A 16,583-nucleotide genomic window follows, 5' to 3' on the forward strand; every position below is an offset into this window, starting at 1 on the left:
CGTAACAAAGACTGGGAAGAAGGATTATTTTTGCTAAAAATACATGGTTTTATTTATGGTGTCGTTAGCAAATGATTTTCAGCAAGATACTTAGAACCCCTTTTCACCTTTTCTAATTAGGACTGTACTTGAAAATAAATAATTTATGTTATTGTGTGATATCATAAATACAACATGATAAATTATATACCTCTTTGTAAAAACATAAAATACAGGAAGAGTACTTTTTTTTAAATTAACACTTTTTGAACTATGTTTTATGCAGCAACCAAAATTCCTACTGGTGGAGATAATAACTGGTATGATTCATACCTTAAAATTTGACTTTTGGATATCCCTTTTTTTGTTTTGGAAATGTGAGTAAGTGGTCTTCAGGGAGAATATTACTGACTATAATGTTACTTCTAAAAGTGATACATTTGATTATTTTGAGGCATTCTGTCTAAGGGTCTCAGAATAATTTTAAGGAAATATTTGAAGGGCTTAAAATTTTTAACTCAGATCTCAACTACAGAATACCATAACATCCATTTGGGACCCCTTTTCCATAATGCCGTGTTATCTGTGGTTAGTTGGACAAATTCCATGTAATAATCATTAGTACAGTTTTTTTTTTCCTTGTGGTGGTTATTTGGGGTAACACCAGTCAATGGTACTGATATACTTTGTTCTCAAAATGTAAAGCAATGTAAAAAAAAACAAAACCAAAAGCAAATAGAATTGCTATGAATTCACATTCCTTTCCTAGACAAGTTTGTATCTTGAAAGCTGATTGCAATATAATTCATCCTGCTTTAGGGAAAAAAAAATTTAAAAATCTCTTTCAATTCTTTAATTCTTCAATTCATTCATGACCTAATAATTTAGGACACTAAAGTCATTTTTAAAATTTTCTATTGTATAGCTTTCTATTAATGTTTTTATAGTAAAAAATATACTGTATGAAAAAATTCTATACCTTTATAATATATGTATGTTAAATATATTATATACATGTTGTAAAGTCAACTAATTTTCTCCAAAACAAGATTAAGTATCATATTATATAAAATCTCTATGAAATTAATGGACATGAGTTGGCATTATTTTACCAATCTGAAAACCTGGTCTGACTGCTTTAGCTCTTATTTAATAAAAAGTGCCATTGACTTATAAGTATTTTTATGCTTGAATTTTAGAAGTTTACATGACGATCTTTATAGCTGGTTTATCATAGATATGATCCAGTTGCCATTTTTCTCCGTGTGTGTGAGGACTTTTATTTCCTTTAGTCCTTTTCTCTTACATTAAAATGATATTTAAAGTGTCATTTCAGGCCAGCAACCATTCACAGATTAAGTTCACCAATTGCCTGTCAACTGAATAGTCTATCCATCAAAGTACACATTACATATACCTGTGCATATGTGCACACACACACATATAGGTGCATAAGTGTGTGTGTATAAGTTGCAGGAAGGAAGCATTTCATCCTTTCATTCTTAAACACATATTCAACAATGCAATATCTATCAAATGTCTGTTAGATGAAAGAATAAGTCAACACTTAATGGTATACCTATCAGCACCATAATGGCTATTACACAGATACATGGAGAGTCACAGGCTAAGTCTGGTAAGGCAGTTACTTACGTAGTGCTTATGTAGTAAACTGCATTTAAATGAGTCTTAGAGGTCAAGTAGAAGCTTATTAGGTAAGGGTAGAAAGTTGAGAGGCATTCTAGGCATAAAGAAATCAGGTAAAAATGGGAGAAAGGAACTCAGATTATTTGGGGAAACAAATGTAAGTGACTGTAGTTCAAATTAAGGCATGAAGGATGATGGAATCTGAGATATGAAAGTTAGGCAAGGGCCCAAACACGAGGCCATGTATATAACACAGAGGCTATGCAAACTTATCCTGCAGGTCAGTGTTCATCAAACTTTAGTGTGCAAAATCAACTAGAGATCCTGCTAAAATGAAGGTTCTGACTCAGTAGTTCTCACATGGGGCTTGAAATTCTGTATATCTAACAAGCTCTGAAGGGATGACATTGTCCCTGATCAACAGGTCACATGTTTAATAATGGAACAGTAGTGAACAGGAAACCCCTAAAGGGTTTTAACCAGAATTGAAACATAAATACAAATTATACACACATCATATACATACACATGTATAAACATACGAGGACTAACGAAGGTCTCGGCAATGTGGAAATGTATAAAGGGTAGGAGGATGGGCAAGGCAAGGAGAATGAATAGGAATTAGGACACATTGGGATTTAGGGAAAAATAAGAGTCAAGATCAAATCCCACTGTTGATAACAATTGAGACAGTGGCATACTATCCATTGAGCAGAGAACAGAGTAGGAGAATGATTTATGTTCAGAGGGCTCCAGAGAATGGAACTTTTCCTGGAACTTCTGACTTAAGTTAACTTAATACGTAAATAAAATTCTAAATTCCAAAGAATTTTTTTCATTTGCTGTCAAACCAATTTTTCACAAAACCTGCTATCCCCTGAAAAGTTAGTTCAAGAACTGAATTATACACTTATAAACCAAGAAATGGGCATGTGTGGGTAGGTGTTTAGAATAGAGGAATTTGGAGAGAGGGCTATTTTCAAAGGATTTTAAATGTGGTACTAATTTTGAATGCACGCTGGAAGAAAAGGTTAAAACATTTGTCTCTTTCTCTCACAAATAAATGCCTATAAGCCTGGGAAATATTCACTAAAGTCAGAAGAAATTCCATCACCATGAGTACATGATAGAAATTTACCACTGGAATAATGACTGGGTAATTGAATTACTGATCTTACTATCAACTTTATCCTTAAATATCAAATTCCTCAAAAAGGAGGAAAAGGAAGAGGATGATGAGAAGGAATAAAAACATCTATAGCTATTTAGCGACTAGATGTTATGTACAGTCGCTATACCAAGCCTTATGTGTATATTTGTACTAGTTGTTCCCTAGAATGCTTTTGTCCCAGGATCTTCACAAAGCTAGTACTTTCAAGTTCCCAGAAATTTTTTCAGAGAGGACATGCCTGTCCACCCCTATCTAGAGTAGTTCTTGTTCCTTTTTACACTCATCCAATTTTCTATATTCCGTTTCTCTGCTTTTTTAATTATAGCATTTATCACTATCCATAATTATGTTTATTATTTGTGTGCCTATTAATGGCCAATCTCCTAGGTCTATAATGTAAGTTCTTTGAGGGCAGGGACGTTTGTTCAATTTATTCACTATTATATCTCTACTGCTTACAATACTACCTGACACACAGTATGCACTCAGTAAATATTTGTGGAGGCAATGAATATTGCATTTAATCCTCACAACAACCCTATGAAGTGCTTATTATCACTTCATTTTATAAATACAGAAACTGAGATTTAGGTAAATTAAGTAATTTATTCCTGACAACAGAATGACTGACTGATAGAGCAAGAATCTGTCTGACTCCAAAGGCTGTGCTTTCACTATGCTATGCTGTCCCTCTGAGTGATTCAGCGGTGGATGCCAACTGCTGTCGAACTGCCCAATACTTAGCTCTCTGAGAGACCTCAGACATGTCTGGCCAATTTGCCTGGCTCACTGTAATTAGCATAAAATTAGTTCTAATACATATATGAATACAACTCTCATTTTCTCCACCCTACAGTAATGCTATGGGTAATAAAAGATCCCAGCTTACTCAGGATTTCCTCCTCTCAATAATTATAGCCACTCTTTCCATGTATATAGTATTTTATATTTTTCAAATAAATTAACTCATTTGAATCTGCACAATAATCCTGTGAAAGAAATATTGATAAACCAGTATCAGTATCACCATTTCCAACTTGAGAAAAAAGCCTCAGGAAAGGTAAACTGAATTGACTAAAATTACTAAGATTACTAATATAATAAATGCAAACCCAAGTCTATAACTTTACTTTCTGAACCTTGATTCAATGCACACTTCCATATTGCCCTTGGTGAAACATACATAGGCAGTGAGATGGGTTTCTCAAGCAATTATAATCATGGGTAATTTCCTTTAAGAAAATCTTATCTGCAGGGGTGCCTAGCTAGCTTAGTTGATTAAGCATCTGACTTGATTTCAGCTGGGGTCATGATTTCACAAACCAACCATGAAATCAAGCCTCTCATCACATCGGGCTCCATGCTGATGGCATTGAGCCTGCTTGGGATTATCTCTCTCTCCCTCTCTCTCAGTCTCTCCCCTTCTCTCTCACTCTCTCTCTCAAAAATAAATAAACATTTAAAAAAAAAAGAAAAATCTTATCTACAAATATGCGGATGAAATAATGGGTACATAATAAAGAGAAGTGATGTATTCTTTTTTTTATTCAATTTTTTTAATGTTTATTTATTTATTTTGAAAGAGAGACAGACTAGGGGAGGGGTAGATGAATAGGAGAGAGAGAATCCCAAGCAGGCTCTGCACTGTCAGTCAGTACAGAGCCCAACACGGGGCATGATCTCAAGGACTATAAGATCATAACCTGAGCCGAAATCAAGTCATATGCTTAACCAGCTGAGCCATGCAGTCGCCCTATGATATATTCTTTTCTAATTTATAAAGAGAGTTATGTGATTTATTTCAGTTTTGAGCACAATGAATGTGTTTAAATATTATTTGATTTGCAAAATTTGATTTGTACTTGTTTGCTTTGCAAACCCACATTTGTCTAAAGACCTTACCTAAAGGTCTTCCAAGGACAATCCTCTCAGACTCCTAGCTCTTCACAGCACATGTGGCTTTTCCTCAAAGTGTTAAAAAAAAAAAAAAAAAAAAGGACTAATGTTGTGAATAATACCTTGGTAATTAAGTTTGGCAGAAAAGATCATTTACTACAGACATATTAATAAATGGATGGCATGATTCATAAAGCGTTTTTTTCTCATTCTACAAGTTTACTTTCACAGGCTATGGATATGTGTCCAAAACACAGCAAATCTATATCTAATTCTGAGTAATTTTAAACTAACCATTAAGTGAGTGCATTATTTTTTATTTAATTAGGTGTTTTAGGTAGAAAATGAACAAAATCTAAAATATAATATCAAGAGTATGTTTTGACTAAATAATAACCTTGAAATGATTCAACAAGGGGGTAATGATAGTGGATAGAAGTATAGATATTAAAGTCAAAAAATACCTGGACTTGAATCCCCACTATGAAGCTGCTCAGCTGTGTAAGTATGCCTCATCTTTAAGATATGGAGGATTTTACTTCATGGGGTTGATCTGAAAAGTGAATGAGTTAATAAAATTCATCAAGTTCCTTCAATGTGCTAGGAAATGTCCCAGACATTATGCATACAAAAATGAGAAAAATAGACGTAGTCTCTTTCCTTGTGGAGCTCTGTCTAGTCAAGAGAGAGACACTGAGAAAACAATCATATAAATCAGTGCATAATTATGAACCATGACAAGCGGAAATATAGGATAATATAAGATAACACCAGGAGTATATAATCTAACTGGGCATTTTAGGAAAGTGAGTGGCATGTACAGTCAGACCTGGAATACAGGTAGGATTTAGATAGGTGGACAGAACCATCTAGACAGAGGAGTAGTAAATGGTAGTCTCCAAAGCAAGAACATGATTGATACCTTCAAAGAATAGAGAGGAGCCACCAAGGCCAGTATGCCAATTAGTTTAAAGAAGGCCATAAAATGTAGCATAGACATAAGAATGGTCTGGTTCATGAATTTTTAAGATTCTTGGAATATAAAACACAAGGCAGTGATGGAAAATAAGACAGGAAAGGAATTCAGGAGCTAGATCAAAAGAGAATTGTGTACTAAAGTAAGAATTTGGACAACTACTCAACTTGAGTTCAATAGGGTGCTATAGCAGGGCTTCCACTTCAGAGTTACATCATTGAACTTAGGTATTAGATTGATAATTCTGGCTGCTGTATGAAATACTTACTAAAGGAAAATTAGGTTATTATATTAGTGGAATTAATATGCCAAAATGTTTTATGTTATTAAAATGGTTAATCCCAGGTTATTAATAGTTATGGAATCCCTTCACATTGCCTATTTTTCCTACTTTTCTACACAAAAAAGGCCACATTTAATTTTCCCTACTTTAAACTGTTTTTCTGCCTCTCTCTGCCACCAACTAGATTTCTCTGGTCCATTATGTCTCCTGCTTTTATGGCTCTCTAGTCTCTGTACAGTGGTCCCGCCACCATGCAGACACTTGGTTGGGATGACAGGTATCAAAACCAGTGTTACTGGCAGGATAAATATGAGAAGAGCACCAAGGAACTATAGGAAGATACGGAGACTGTAGACTCCAGTTAAAAAAAAAAAAAAAAAAAAAACACAGTACATCTACCCCTACAGGGTAGTATGTTAAGCATTTTATATTTATCACCTAATTAAATCATAAAAACAAGACTGTGAGACAGGTACCAACTTATGGAAAAGAAAAAATACAGTTCTGGGAAGGTCATCCAGCTAGTGAGGGTAAAACCACTATTTTTATGAATAGGCAGAAGGATGGGCAAAGAGGGATATGGCAGAAAATAGAATGAGAAAACTCAAGTCAGGGAAACAAACTGAGTGGGAAGTCAGAGAAAACTGGGGTTTGGGATCATTGTTAATGATAAAGGGAAAATCCTATTTCCTTTAAGACAACATCTCAACTTCTTGATACTCATAACTGGGTCCCTATTTATCTCTGCACCCTTTGTACCTTGCCACTCACTTTGAACTCCTTATGTTCCAACTACATTGCCTTTCCTTTTCTTGAATGCACCATTATCTCTTTTCTCTGTCTTCTCTTTCTTCTCTTTCTTCCCTTCTCTTCATTATCTGTTTATCTATGTCTATCTATCTATCTACCTATCATCCAGCATCTGTCACATCTAGGACTTTGCTTAAAACACTTTCCCACCCCCATTGTGCCCTCATGGTACATATCAGCTTAATTTTCACTTCCCCAGAAAACCCTTCCCTGAAACTAAGCTTTTGCCTACCACGCATTTAAGCCCACCATGTTCTATAGAATTCCCTGTGCTCCTTTCCATATCATTCTATATTCACCCCCTTATCACACATTACTGTTATTTCTATAATTAGCTGTTTTCGCCATTAGCCTAAAAGTTCCATGGCAACAGATTGTGCATCGTATGCCTATGCCTTCCAATATGTCAGGTACATATTAGGCATTCAATAAATAAATACTCGTTAGACAAATAAAGTGAATATATGGGTGTGTTGCTTCTACCATGAGAGCAGATGGAACTACACACCTGCCTGGAGATACAGTTTTGTCTATGAAGACAGGGTCTCTCAGGCAAATTATCTGTTGCCTTGGTGATTTGTTTCATTTTCTCTACATAAAGATCTGGTGGAAAATAAAAATTATTGTATCCCCCCCAAACTATAGTTATAAATATTTCTATGATAATTTCATCCTTAACAATATAGTGTGCATTTTTTTCTATTCATGATACTAGCCTTGATTAAAAAATATTTTAAATGCTCAGCAACAACTTCTGTTTCCTTTTAGAAATTCTGAGCAACTTCAGTGTAAAAGATAGTGGGATGATGGAGTCAAAGAGTGATATCTTATTTACAGAAGAGATATATATTAAAAACATCAATAAAACATACTTTAAACTGCCTGGTCCACTTTTCATTCTACTATTTAAATTTTATTATGCACAGTAACCTGTTAATACTGTTAAACACATTAAAAATTAATGGTACCATCATGTCTTCATTACAAATTACAGCAGCAACCTAACATATTATAGTTGTCTTTGTAGATCTTTTAAAACTTTTCTTTAATATCTGTAAGTCTGGCTAAAGGACATCTGAAATGATATCAATATCGGTTTCACCCACTAGTACTTTTTAAGACATTTTGTATACATAAATAATTTTATTTGCAGAGATTATATACTTTAGAATACTATTGGTTAGAGATGGAAAAGAAAGAACCACAAAGATGCAATAAAATACACTCATTTTACAGGCAAGGACATTGAAGCCCAGATGCCTCTTGGTACACAAAGTCACAAAGTGAAGATTTATTTTTATTTTACATAGTTCCACCTTTCTTCTCTTCTTGTACAGCCAATATACTATTACATATGTACTTACAAATCCCTACACAACAAAAGAAAACTTCTACTTACTGCTTGCATTTTATTAAATTTAACCCAGAATATTCTGCCTCCTATCTAGAACTGTTGTCCTATTGGTCAATCACCTAACAGCATGTCTCCACCTTAACATAGTCTAACATTATTTTCCGTGTATTTTAGTTATCAAAATTTGGAGGAATATTATCTTACAATTATTCAAAAATATATTTAAGAAATGTCCACTCTATAAAACGTGTTATATTAACTAGTAAGTTGTGTTTAATTAGTATTATTGAGATGACCTCATTTCCTCAGTGACCACACCAAACAGAAGGATAGATTAAAGATATAAATTTTGAGCTGCTCAATAAATTGTCCTATATTGAATTCTTTCCATGTGCCAGGAGTTGTGCTGGTACTTTCCATACTTACCACAATATCACTCACACATAGATAATACACTCTATTCAAAGATGAATAAATCCAGGCCTAGGGAGATCAGGTTAAACAACTTACCCAAGTAAGTCCTAAGCTAGTAATTGTCAGAGCTACAATTTAAATCCAAGTCTTGCTCTAGAGTTCTGCCCTTCACACTAAGTCACGTTACTTCTCTGTCTCAGTAGTGACATCTGTGACAAAAGAGTTGAAACTGAAACTGGACAGAAACAGTCAAATAAAAGAGATGACTCAATCTTCTTTGAAAGTGATTTTTCTGAACATCTGAAAGGACCTTGGGATCCATGTGGCAGAAATTCTGTTTTTGGTTGCTCTGATTATTCTCTGGCCTAAAAGATCTTACCCCAAATCTGAGGGCAAACCAGTCTAACCAGACTAAAGCAATTAAGACCATAAGCAACCTGAGTCTTATGGGTGAGATCTAGGGCAGGATTATTTTATCAAGGGGGTTATATTATTATTAAATTTGCCACAATCATTTCTTTTTTCTATGCAGAAAAGCTAAAAATAAAACCACTTCTCTGGTATGTCTAATAGATCCTTTTATATTGCCATTATGCAGTGCTTTGTCTTGATTTGTCATAATCTCTCCTCTCATTAATCTTATAACATCCATTCTTAGGAATGTGGAGCAGAGACATGAAGAGGAATTTATTTCTACAATGTGCGTAATAGAAGGAAGTGGGGGAATAAAGCAGGCACAAAGGTCACAGGATGATCCAAGGGGGCAGTAAGTGTCTTTCTCACCAATACAGGAAGTAATGAAGAGAACCAGGAGAAATATCTGTGTTTCCCAGTGAAAACTTTGACAAGGGTGATATTGAGATGCACCACAGATGAAGTGGACCCCAGGACAGATCCAGATAGTTAGGAGTTCTGGTCTCATTGGAAGAACAAATATTGTTAAAATGTCTATACTACCCAAAGCAATCAACATATTCAGTGCAATCCCCATCAAAATAATACCAGCATTTTTCACAGAGCTAGAATAAATAATTCTAAAATTTTTATGGAACCAAAAAAGACCTCAAATAGCCAAAGTAATGTTGAAAAAGAAAAGCAATGTGGGAGGCATCACAACTACGGACTTCAAGCTGTATTACAACGCTGTAATCATCAAGACAGTATGATACTGGCACAAAAACAGACACATGGATCACTGGAACAGAACCCAGAACCCAGAAATGTACCCACAAATGTATGGTCAACTCATTTTCGACAAAGCAGAACAGAATATCCAATGGAAAAAAGTCTCTGCAACAAATAGCATTGGGAAAACTAGACAGCAACATGAAGAAGAATGGAACTGGAACACTTTCATATACCATACACAAAAGTAAATTCAAAATAAATGAAATACCTAAATAAGATATAGGAAACCATCAAAATCCTAGAGGAGAATACAAGAAGCAACCTGTTTTACCTCAGCTGAAGCAACTTCTTACTAGGCATGTCTCTGGAAGCAAGGAAACAAAAGCAAAAATGAACTATTAGGACCTCATCAAGATATAAAGCTCCTGCACAGCAAAGGAAACAATCAACAAAACTAAGAGCCAACCTACAGAATGAGAGAAGATACTTGCACATGATGTATTGGCAAAATGGCTAGTATCCAAAATCTATAAACTTATCAAATGCAACACCCAAAAAATAAATAATCCAGTGAAGAAATGGGCAGAAGCCATGAACAGATATTTCTCCAAAGAAGACATACAAATGGCATAAAGACACATGAAAAAATGCTCAGTATCAGTCAACATCAGGGAAATACAAATCAAAAGCATAATGAGATACCATCTCACACCTTTCAGAATGGCTAAAATTAACAATTCAGGCAACAGTAGATATTGGAGAAGATGTGGAGAAAGGGGATCCCTCATGCACTAATGGTGGCAATGCAAACTGGTGCAGCCACTGGAAAACAGAGTGGAGGTACCTCAAAAAACTAAAAATAGAACTCCCCTATGACTCAGCAATTTCACTACTAGATACTTATCCAAAGGATACAAAAATACAGATTCGAAGAGGCATATGCACCCCAATATTGACAGTAGCACTATCAACAATAGTCAAGTTATAGAAGGAACCCAAATGTCCATTGACAGACATATATATATATATACATATATATATATATATATGTATATATATATATATGTATATATATATATATATGATAGAATATTACTCATCCATCAAAAAGAATGAACAATGTGGATGGAACTAGAGTGTATTATGCTAAGTGAAATAAATTAGAGAAAGATAAATCCCATATGATTCCACTTATATGTGGAATTTAAGAAACAAAACAGATGAACACAGGGAAAGGGAAGTACAAGTAAAATAAGATAAAAACAGAGACAGAGGCAAAGCATTAGAGACTCTTAAATACAAAGAATAAATTGATGTTTGCTGGGAGGTCATGGGCTAAATGGGTGATGGGCATTAAGGAGAGCACTTGTTGAGTTAAGGATGAGTACTGGGTGTTATACCTAAGTGATAAATCACTAAATCCTACTCCTGAAGCCAATAGTACACAATATGTTAAATAAATGAAATTTAAACAAAATCTTGGGGGGGAAAAAGGATTTCAAGGATTTCCAGTCTCACACACAGCTGCCGTAAAGCAAGACTTGAAGAAAGCATCTTGGCCAGAGCAGTTAGAAGGTAGACTCATTGCTGGAGAAGAAAGAGATGGGAGTTGAACTAAGAGAGAATTAAAATTTCCAAGTTCTTGGCAGGTTTCCTATCAGAGTCCCAGGAAAGAGGGAGCAAGGACAACCCAAGTGCACAGCCACTTGGAAAAAGAAGAGCACCAGTGGTGTGGGTGAGGTAGACAGGATATGGGATCTGAAGCCAGCCAGGAAGTCTCCTCACTCATGTGAGCTTTTAAATCATTCATGCACTATTTACCATCATCATAATATAACTTTGTTGTAAGTATGATTGTCGTATAAAGATGATATATATGCCACCCTAGAAACATTCATGAATATAATTCAGAAAATTCATAAATTCTTACATGGGTATATGTCCTGTTGAATTGTGTAATTTGTATGATAAATCAAAATATTGGAATATGACATTTATGTCTGATATAGCATTTGAAGAAGAAGAAGAATATTTTTTTTCATTTTTACCTGTAGTCATTAATATTTTGTTAAGAGAATATAAAGCATATGACAAGTTTTTTTCACTAGATTATGTTTTCCAAATTGAGGAAACTTAGATTTCAATGTTGATATAAATTGTTCAATGCAACAGAGTACAGTTTGGGGTTGTAATTAATAACTTTTTATAACTTATTTTTAAACTACTAATTATGTTTCACAGTTACCTGCAATTACGATTTGGCAATAATTAAGAAACGCATATAAGTCAGAACTGATTGTATTTACTCAAGAAAAGTAACACTGAGTGTAACACCTCAGTAAATGTGAAAAATATTAAAAAGACTATTTCCTTTCCTAGGTTATATATAGAAATAAAATTTCCCACCTAGCTTAAAAAAATTATCTTAGTTTAGGGGCATCTGGGTGTCTCAGTCAGTTAAGTGTCTGACTCTTGATTTTGGCTCAGGTCATGATCTCACAGTTGGTGGGTTCGAGCCCCATGTTGGGCTCTGAGCTGACAGGGTAGAGTCTGTTAGGGATTCTCTTCCCTTCTCTCTCCGCCTCTCCCCTGCTCCATGTGCTTTTGTGCTCTCCCTCTCTCTGAAAATAAATAAATATACATTAAAAATATATCTTAGCTTATTTTTACCGACTTAACTGGAAAAACTGAATGAGATGCTTGGTAACTTCTAAAAGTAAAAGAAGGTATTAAGGTAACTTTGAGGCCTGGTCAACTAATCCAACCAGAAGTTTTTAGACTTCATATCTATTAACATCAATGAACCTGTCATGTGATACTAGGCACTAAAGGAAGATATCCATTAAGATTTTCTGAAATATAATCAAGAAAAGTATAATATTTAAGGTCATACTAAGAAGAACTTGGCTCGTGGCTTCAAAATTAAATAATCTTTTCTTAACTGGTAAAAGGAGATCACAGCGGGAAGTCTACACTTAATGAGTCTTATGCACTAAGCTATTTATTTTGTCATGTTTAATGGGTGTCTAATCAATGCCAGTTACTAAAAGATATAGCTCAAATTAACTTATAGTATGCTTATATGCAAAATGAAAAGAAAGCTAATGAAAAAGTGTGTTTTAATTAGTTGTTTTCTAAAAATAATATTAATTTCTATTCAAATAACCAGTGGTTATGAAATCTAAATACCTTATTTGGAACTGATGACAGAATAAAATAAAATGCATTTGAAATTTTTAGCTCTTTTCTATAAACCCATAATAGGAATGCCTATTGATTTTATTCCATTCCCAGTTTTATTTCTATTTCTGATAATGCAAATATTTCATTTGCTTCTAATCAAAATAGAGAGAATCAGTCTGACATTAAAAATTGTGTGTGTTTGTTTGTTTGTTTGTTTGTTTTAAACCAGGGCCTAAAGATTTTTTTTCCTTTAAAAAAAATCACTAAAATGCAGAATATCAGAATTCTCCAATCAGAAACAATATGTCAAGCCACAGTAAAGCTGATTGGCTTCTTCAAGCATAGAAGACATGGTTTTTAAATGAAAAGCTAATTATCACACTCAGAAAGACTACCCTGATATGTTAAAATGATGTGTAAGCTACACTACTACTATAGATATTTTAATATTGAGCTATAAATAGAGGCAAAAGCAAATCCTTCCATAAAAACACAGGCAAATTCCCCTTTCATTTGCACAAACACACAATATCACTATAAGAAGTTGAAATCAAATAAGGATAAGTCCCTCAGACCCTCATGGGGGAACAAAATGCCCAGCAAAGTACATTATACTAATCATTTTATCTCATGAACTGCCAGCACCTACCAGAGCTGATTAATTACAGGACCAGAATAATAATAGAAAAATGCTGCACACAACAACAGCCCTGTTTCCTATCCTACCTTTGTGGTGACAATGCACAGGCAATCCATCCTGGATCCCTACACAGGACTCAGTACATGGAAATCACACCAGCAAATCAGCAAAGGTGAGAAAAGCCTTTTGATAAATGTCACACAGAGAGAAGCAGAGCCTGGATTCTGCACAGACGGCTTTTCCAAGGGGGCCCTCATGGGAAACTGGAGCCCTCCTCCATACAGCTCAAAGCCAGCAGGATTCTCCTAGGCACCGGAAAATCCCCTAGAAATCAGCTCCGGCAAAACTTCCCGGTGGCTTGCTGGGCTCCGCGGCTGCATGGTCCTTTAGTGGATTCGGTGATCAGAACAAGGCTCCTGTGAGTGCCCCGCACAGTTCTATCCTGGAGAGGAGTGTAACACCAAGCACCAGAGAATCACATTTCAGCTTTCGTTCTTGTTTCTGAATTCTGATCTGCTGCTTCAGTATACCCATAAGAGCTGCTTTGCCAAGGTCCCCCCTTTGCTGCCTTCGTCTTTCCTACTAACAACTCTGAGTAAGCACAACACAAAAACTACCCGGCCCATCTATCAAAGGGCTGTCGTTTGGCTGCCAGAACAGCGGCTTTGGATAATAAAAAGCTATTTATTATGAACATGATTCCCGGGAGTCTAAATGATTCGAAAGATATGACTGAAAAGCTACGGTGCATGCAGCGCTGAATACATCACATCCCAACTCACTTGCAATTTACAAGGGCAGCTTCTTACAAATGACTAACAGCTGGGAAAGGGAAAGTGGGCCAGGAACATTAAAAACTGCGGACTTGGTGGTGTAACTTAGAAAACACCAAATTTCTTCTTTTATTTCTGGACCTGTTTATGTGGTCAGTGATGTACGTGAATACACAAGCAACTTAAATATTTAAAGAAATAAGTGTATTATAAAATTGGGGTGAGAGGAGGTTCCAACATGTTTACAAAAGTTCTGCATTCTGAGAGACAAAAAATGAGTTCTTTCCCAAACTTTTCCCTCCTCACTGGCTGCCTACAGGCGCTTATTACGTGGGCAGAGCTTTGTGTTCCCTTCTGCAGCATTTTAACAGCCAAATGATTAACCTTCCCCTACCCTCAAATCCCTCCCTATTTTCCAGTGAACCGGCCACATAGACTGCCTTTGAGGTACTGGACAACATCACTCTGGATAATAATAGACTCTTCCTTCATTCTCTTAGACACACAGGCAAAGACAGACTGCAACAGAAAGAAACGGGCGTGCAGAGAGAAGGGGTGGAGAAATTAGGAAGATAGAACGTGAATGACAGAATGGAAAGCACTACCTGACCAATAAAAATGGAAAATCAATGCCTCCTTTTCACTAGAAGAAAACACATACTCACCTGCATCATTGAGAGCAACACGAAGACATATCTAAGAACCTATGCACACTGTGCTTACTTCTTTAAGATACCAGCAGAACCATTCCCCACCTACCACATACCCCCCTCTCATTTTTTATAGAAAGTATATTTTCTACAATGAACAATTTGAGAAAAAGATAAACATGTAAAAACTCTTCCATCTTTCATGAATTATTCAGTTTCTAACCTTGATATCCTCTTGATTGCTAAATAGATGAGTATCTCAGAAACTGACATGCTATTGTTCTACCAAAATGACAGCACTTTTCTAAGGATTTAAAAAAAAAATTAAAAAGTTCATAGAAATTCAGATATGTGTTCAGGGGAGAAAAGAAAAAATTCAAAAAATTGTTCAAAAATTGTTCAAAAAATTGTTCAAAAAATTGTTTATAGATAAAAAACTGTTATCCTACTGGTATAATAATCTTCAGATAATTTTCAAGTTAAATAACGCAAGTAAAACCCAGGTCCTGGTCCATTCAATTAGGTGACTGTCATATGGTTCAAAAGGTTCAAAAAGCATCACTTTGTCTGTTTACCCTTTTTTCTTATTTATTACACCATCATAATAATTTAATTCATTACTTCCTAAACTTGTCTCCTAGTATGTAAAACATCATGCGTTTGAGCATTCCTAGGTATCAGTGTTTCTATAACACAAACAAGGCATCTAATATGCAATTGATACTGATTGTCATATTCATCTTCAAACTCATTAGGCTTTATGTTCCTACAGCACTTTGAAGTTGACAAAGCACTGGTGGCATTCTTACCACCTTGAAAATTTAAATGACTTCCCTAGGACAGATACCTAGTAACTTATTGCAAATCCAAAGCTTTGTTAGTCATGGTCAGAACAAAGACAGTCAGGAATTAGGAACACAGAGGAAGTAAATTGTGTAGCAGAGTAAGATAGATATTTTACAAAGTATCCTTGGAAGAAAGGTAATTCTGGAACTGTATCCATTTTCCTAGAGTAGAGATAGCTAAAATATGGACAAACTGGCAAAGGGAGATTGACTTATCCGACCTGGCTAATCACAGGTCAAAGAGCTCTGCAAACTATAAAGACCTTCAGAATAAAGGCAACTCATCTAGCATAAATTCTGGCTTACCATATACACGTACTAAGTCATGCATCCAACACATTTGTTAAGGGCTCACTATATCATTTTTGGGTTAATGTTTATATCACCTACTAGACCATGAGCTCCTTAATGGAAGTTTTGACTCTATATTCCCTTTGTCTACTCCAGAATCTCATTCATTCCACAAATGTACTTGACAATGTACTTACGTGGGGACACAAGGATGAGCAAAAGCTGGCCGAATCCCTGCCTACAAATGTATTAACTAGGACAATACAGCATGCACTGAGGGTGTTTGAGAATCACAACACAGAGGCATTTAACCCAGAATGGAGTAACCAGGGAAAGCTTTCCAGAGAGGAACCTTGAACTGAGTTGAGAAGGACCCACGAGGTTAGCTAAAAGTTGTGAGGAAGAAAAATGTTATGCACACTTTATATTTGAAAAAGAAGTGAATCAATAATATCTTTTATCTTTATGCAGTCAGCTTATATGAACACATCCAATGGGTTTCCATTAAATAAAAGCACTTTAGAGCAGGTATTTTACAAATAA

The 16,583-nt window shown here is 35.3% G+C and overlaps 1 protein-coding gene across 13 annotated transcripts in view; it reads right to left on the reverse strand.

Moving 5' to 3' along the window:
* The window catches only part of DLG2 (discs large MAGUK scaffold protein 2), a 2,072,859-nt gene that overhangs the window by 1,566,858 nt on the left and 489,418 nt on the right, over positions 1 to 16,583 (reverse strand). For 2 of the 13 annotated variants that reach the window (XM_019450193.2, XM_019450190.2), the window contains exon 1: positions 13,568 to 14,031. The exons of the other annotated variants lie outside the window; for them this stretch is intronic. In XM_019450193.2, coding sequence (XP_019305738.1) covers positions 13,568 to 13,597 — 30 coding nt within the window. In that variant the 5' untranslated portion in view covers positions 13,598 to 14,031. Of the gene's footprint in view, positions 1 to 13,567; positions 14,032 to 16,583 lie in introns of those variants that run through there. 13 annotated transcript variants of the gene reach the window in all.

The sequence above is a fragment of the Panthera pardus genome, unplaced genomic scaffold (assembly GCF_024362965.1).
Source record: "Panthera pardus isolate Hobbes unplaced genomic scaffold, ASM2436296v1 HiC_scaffold_12, whole genome shotgun sequence".
In the NCBI taxonomy this organism is placed as follows: Eukaryota; Metazoa; Chordata; class Mammalia; order Carnivora; family Felidae; genus Panthera; species Panthera pardus.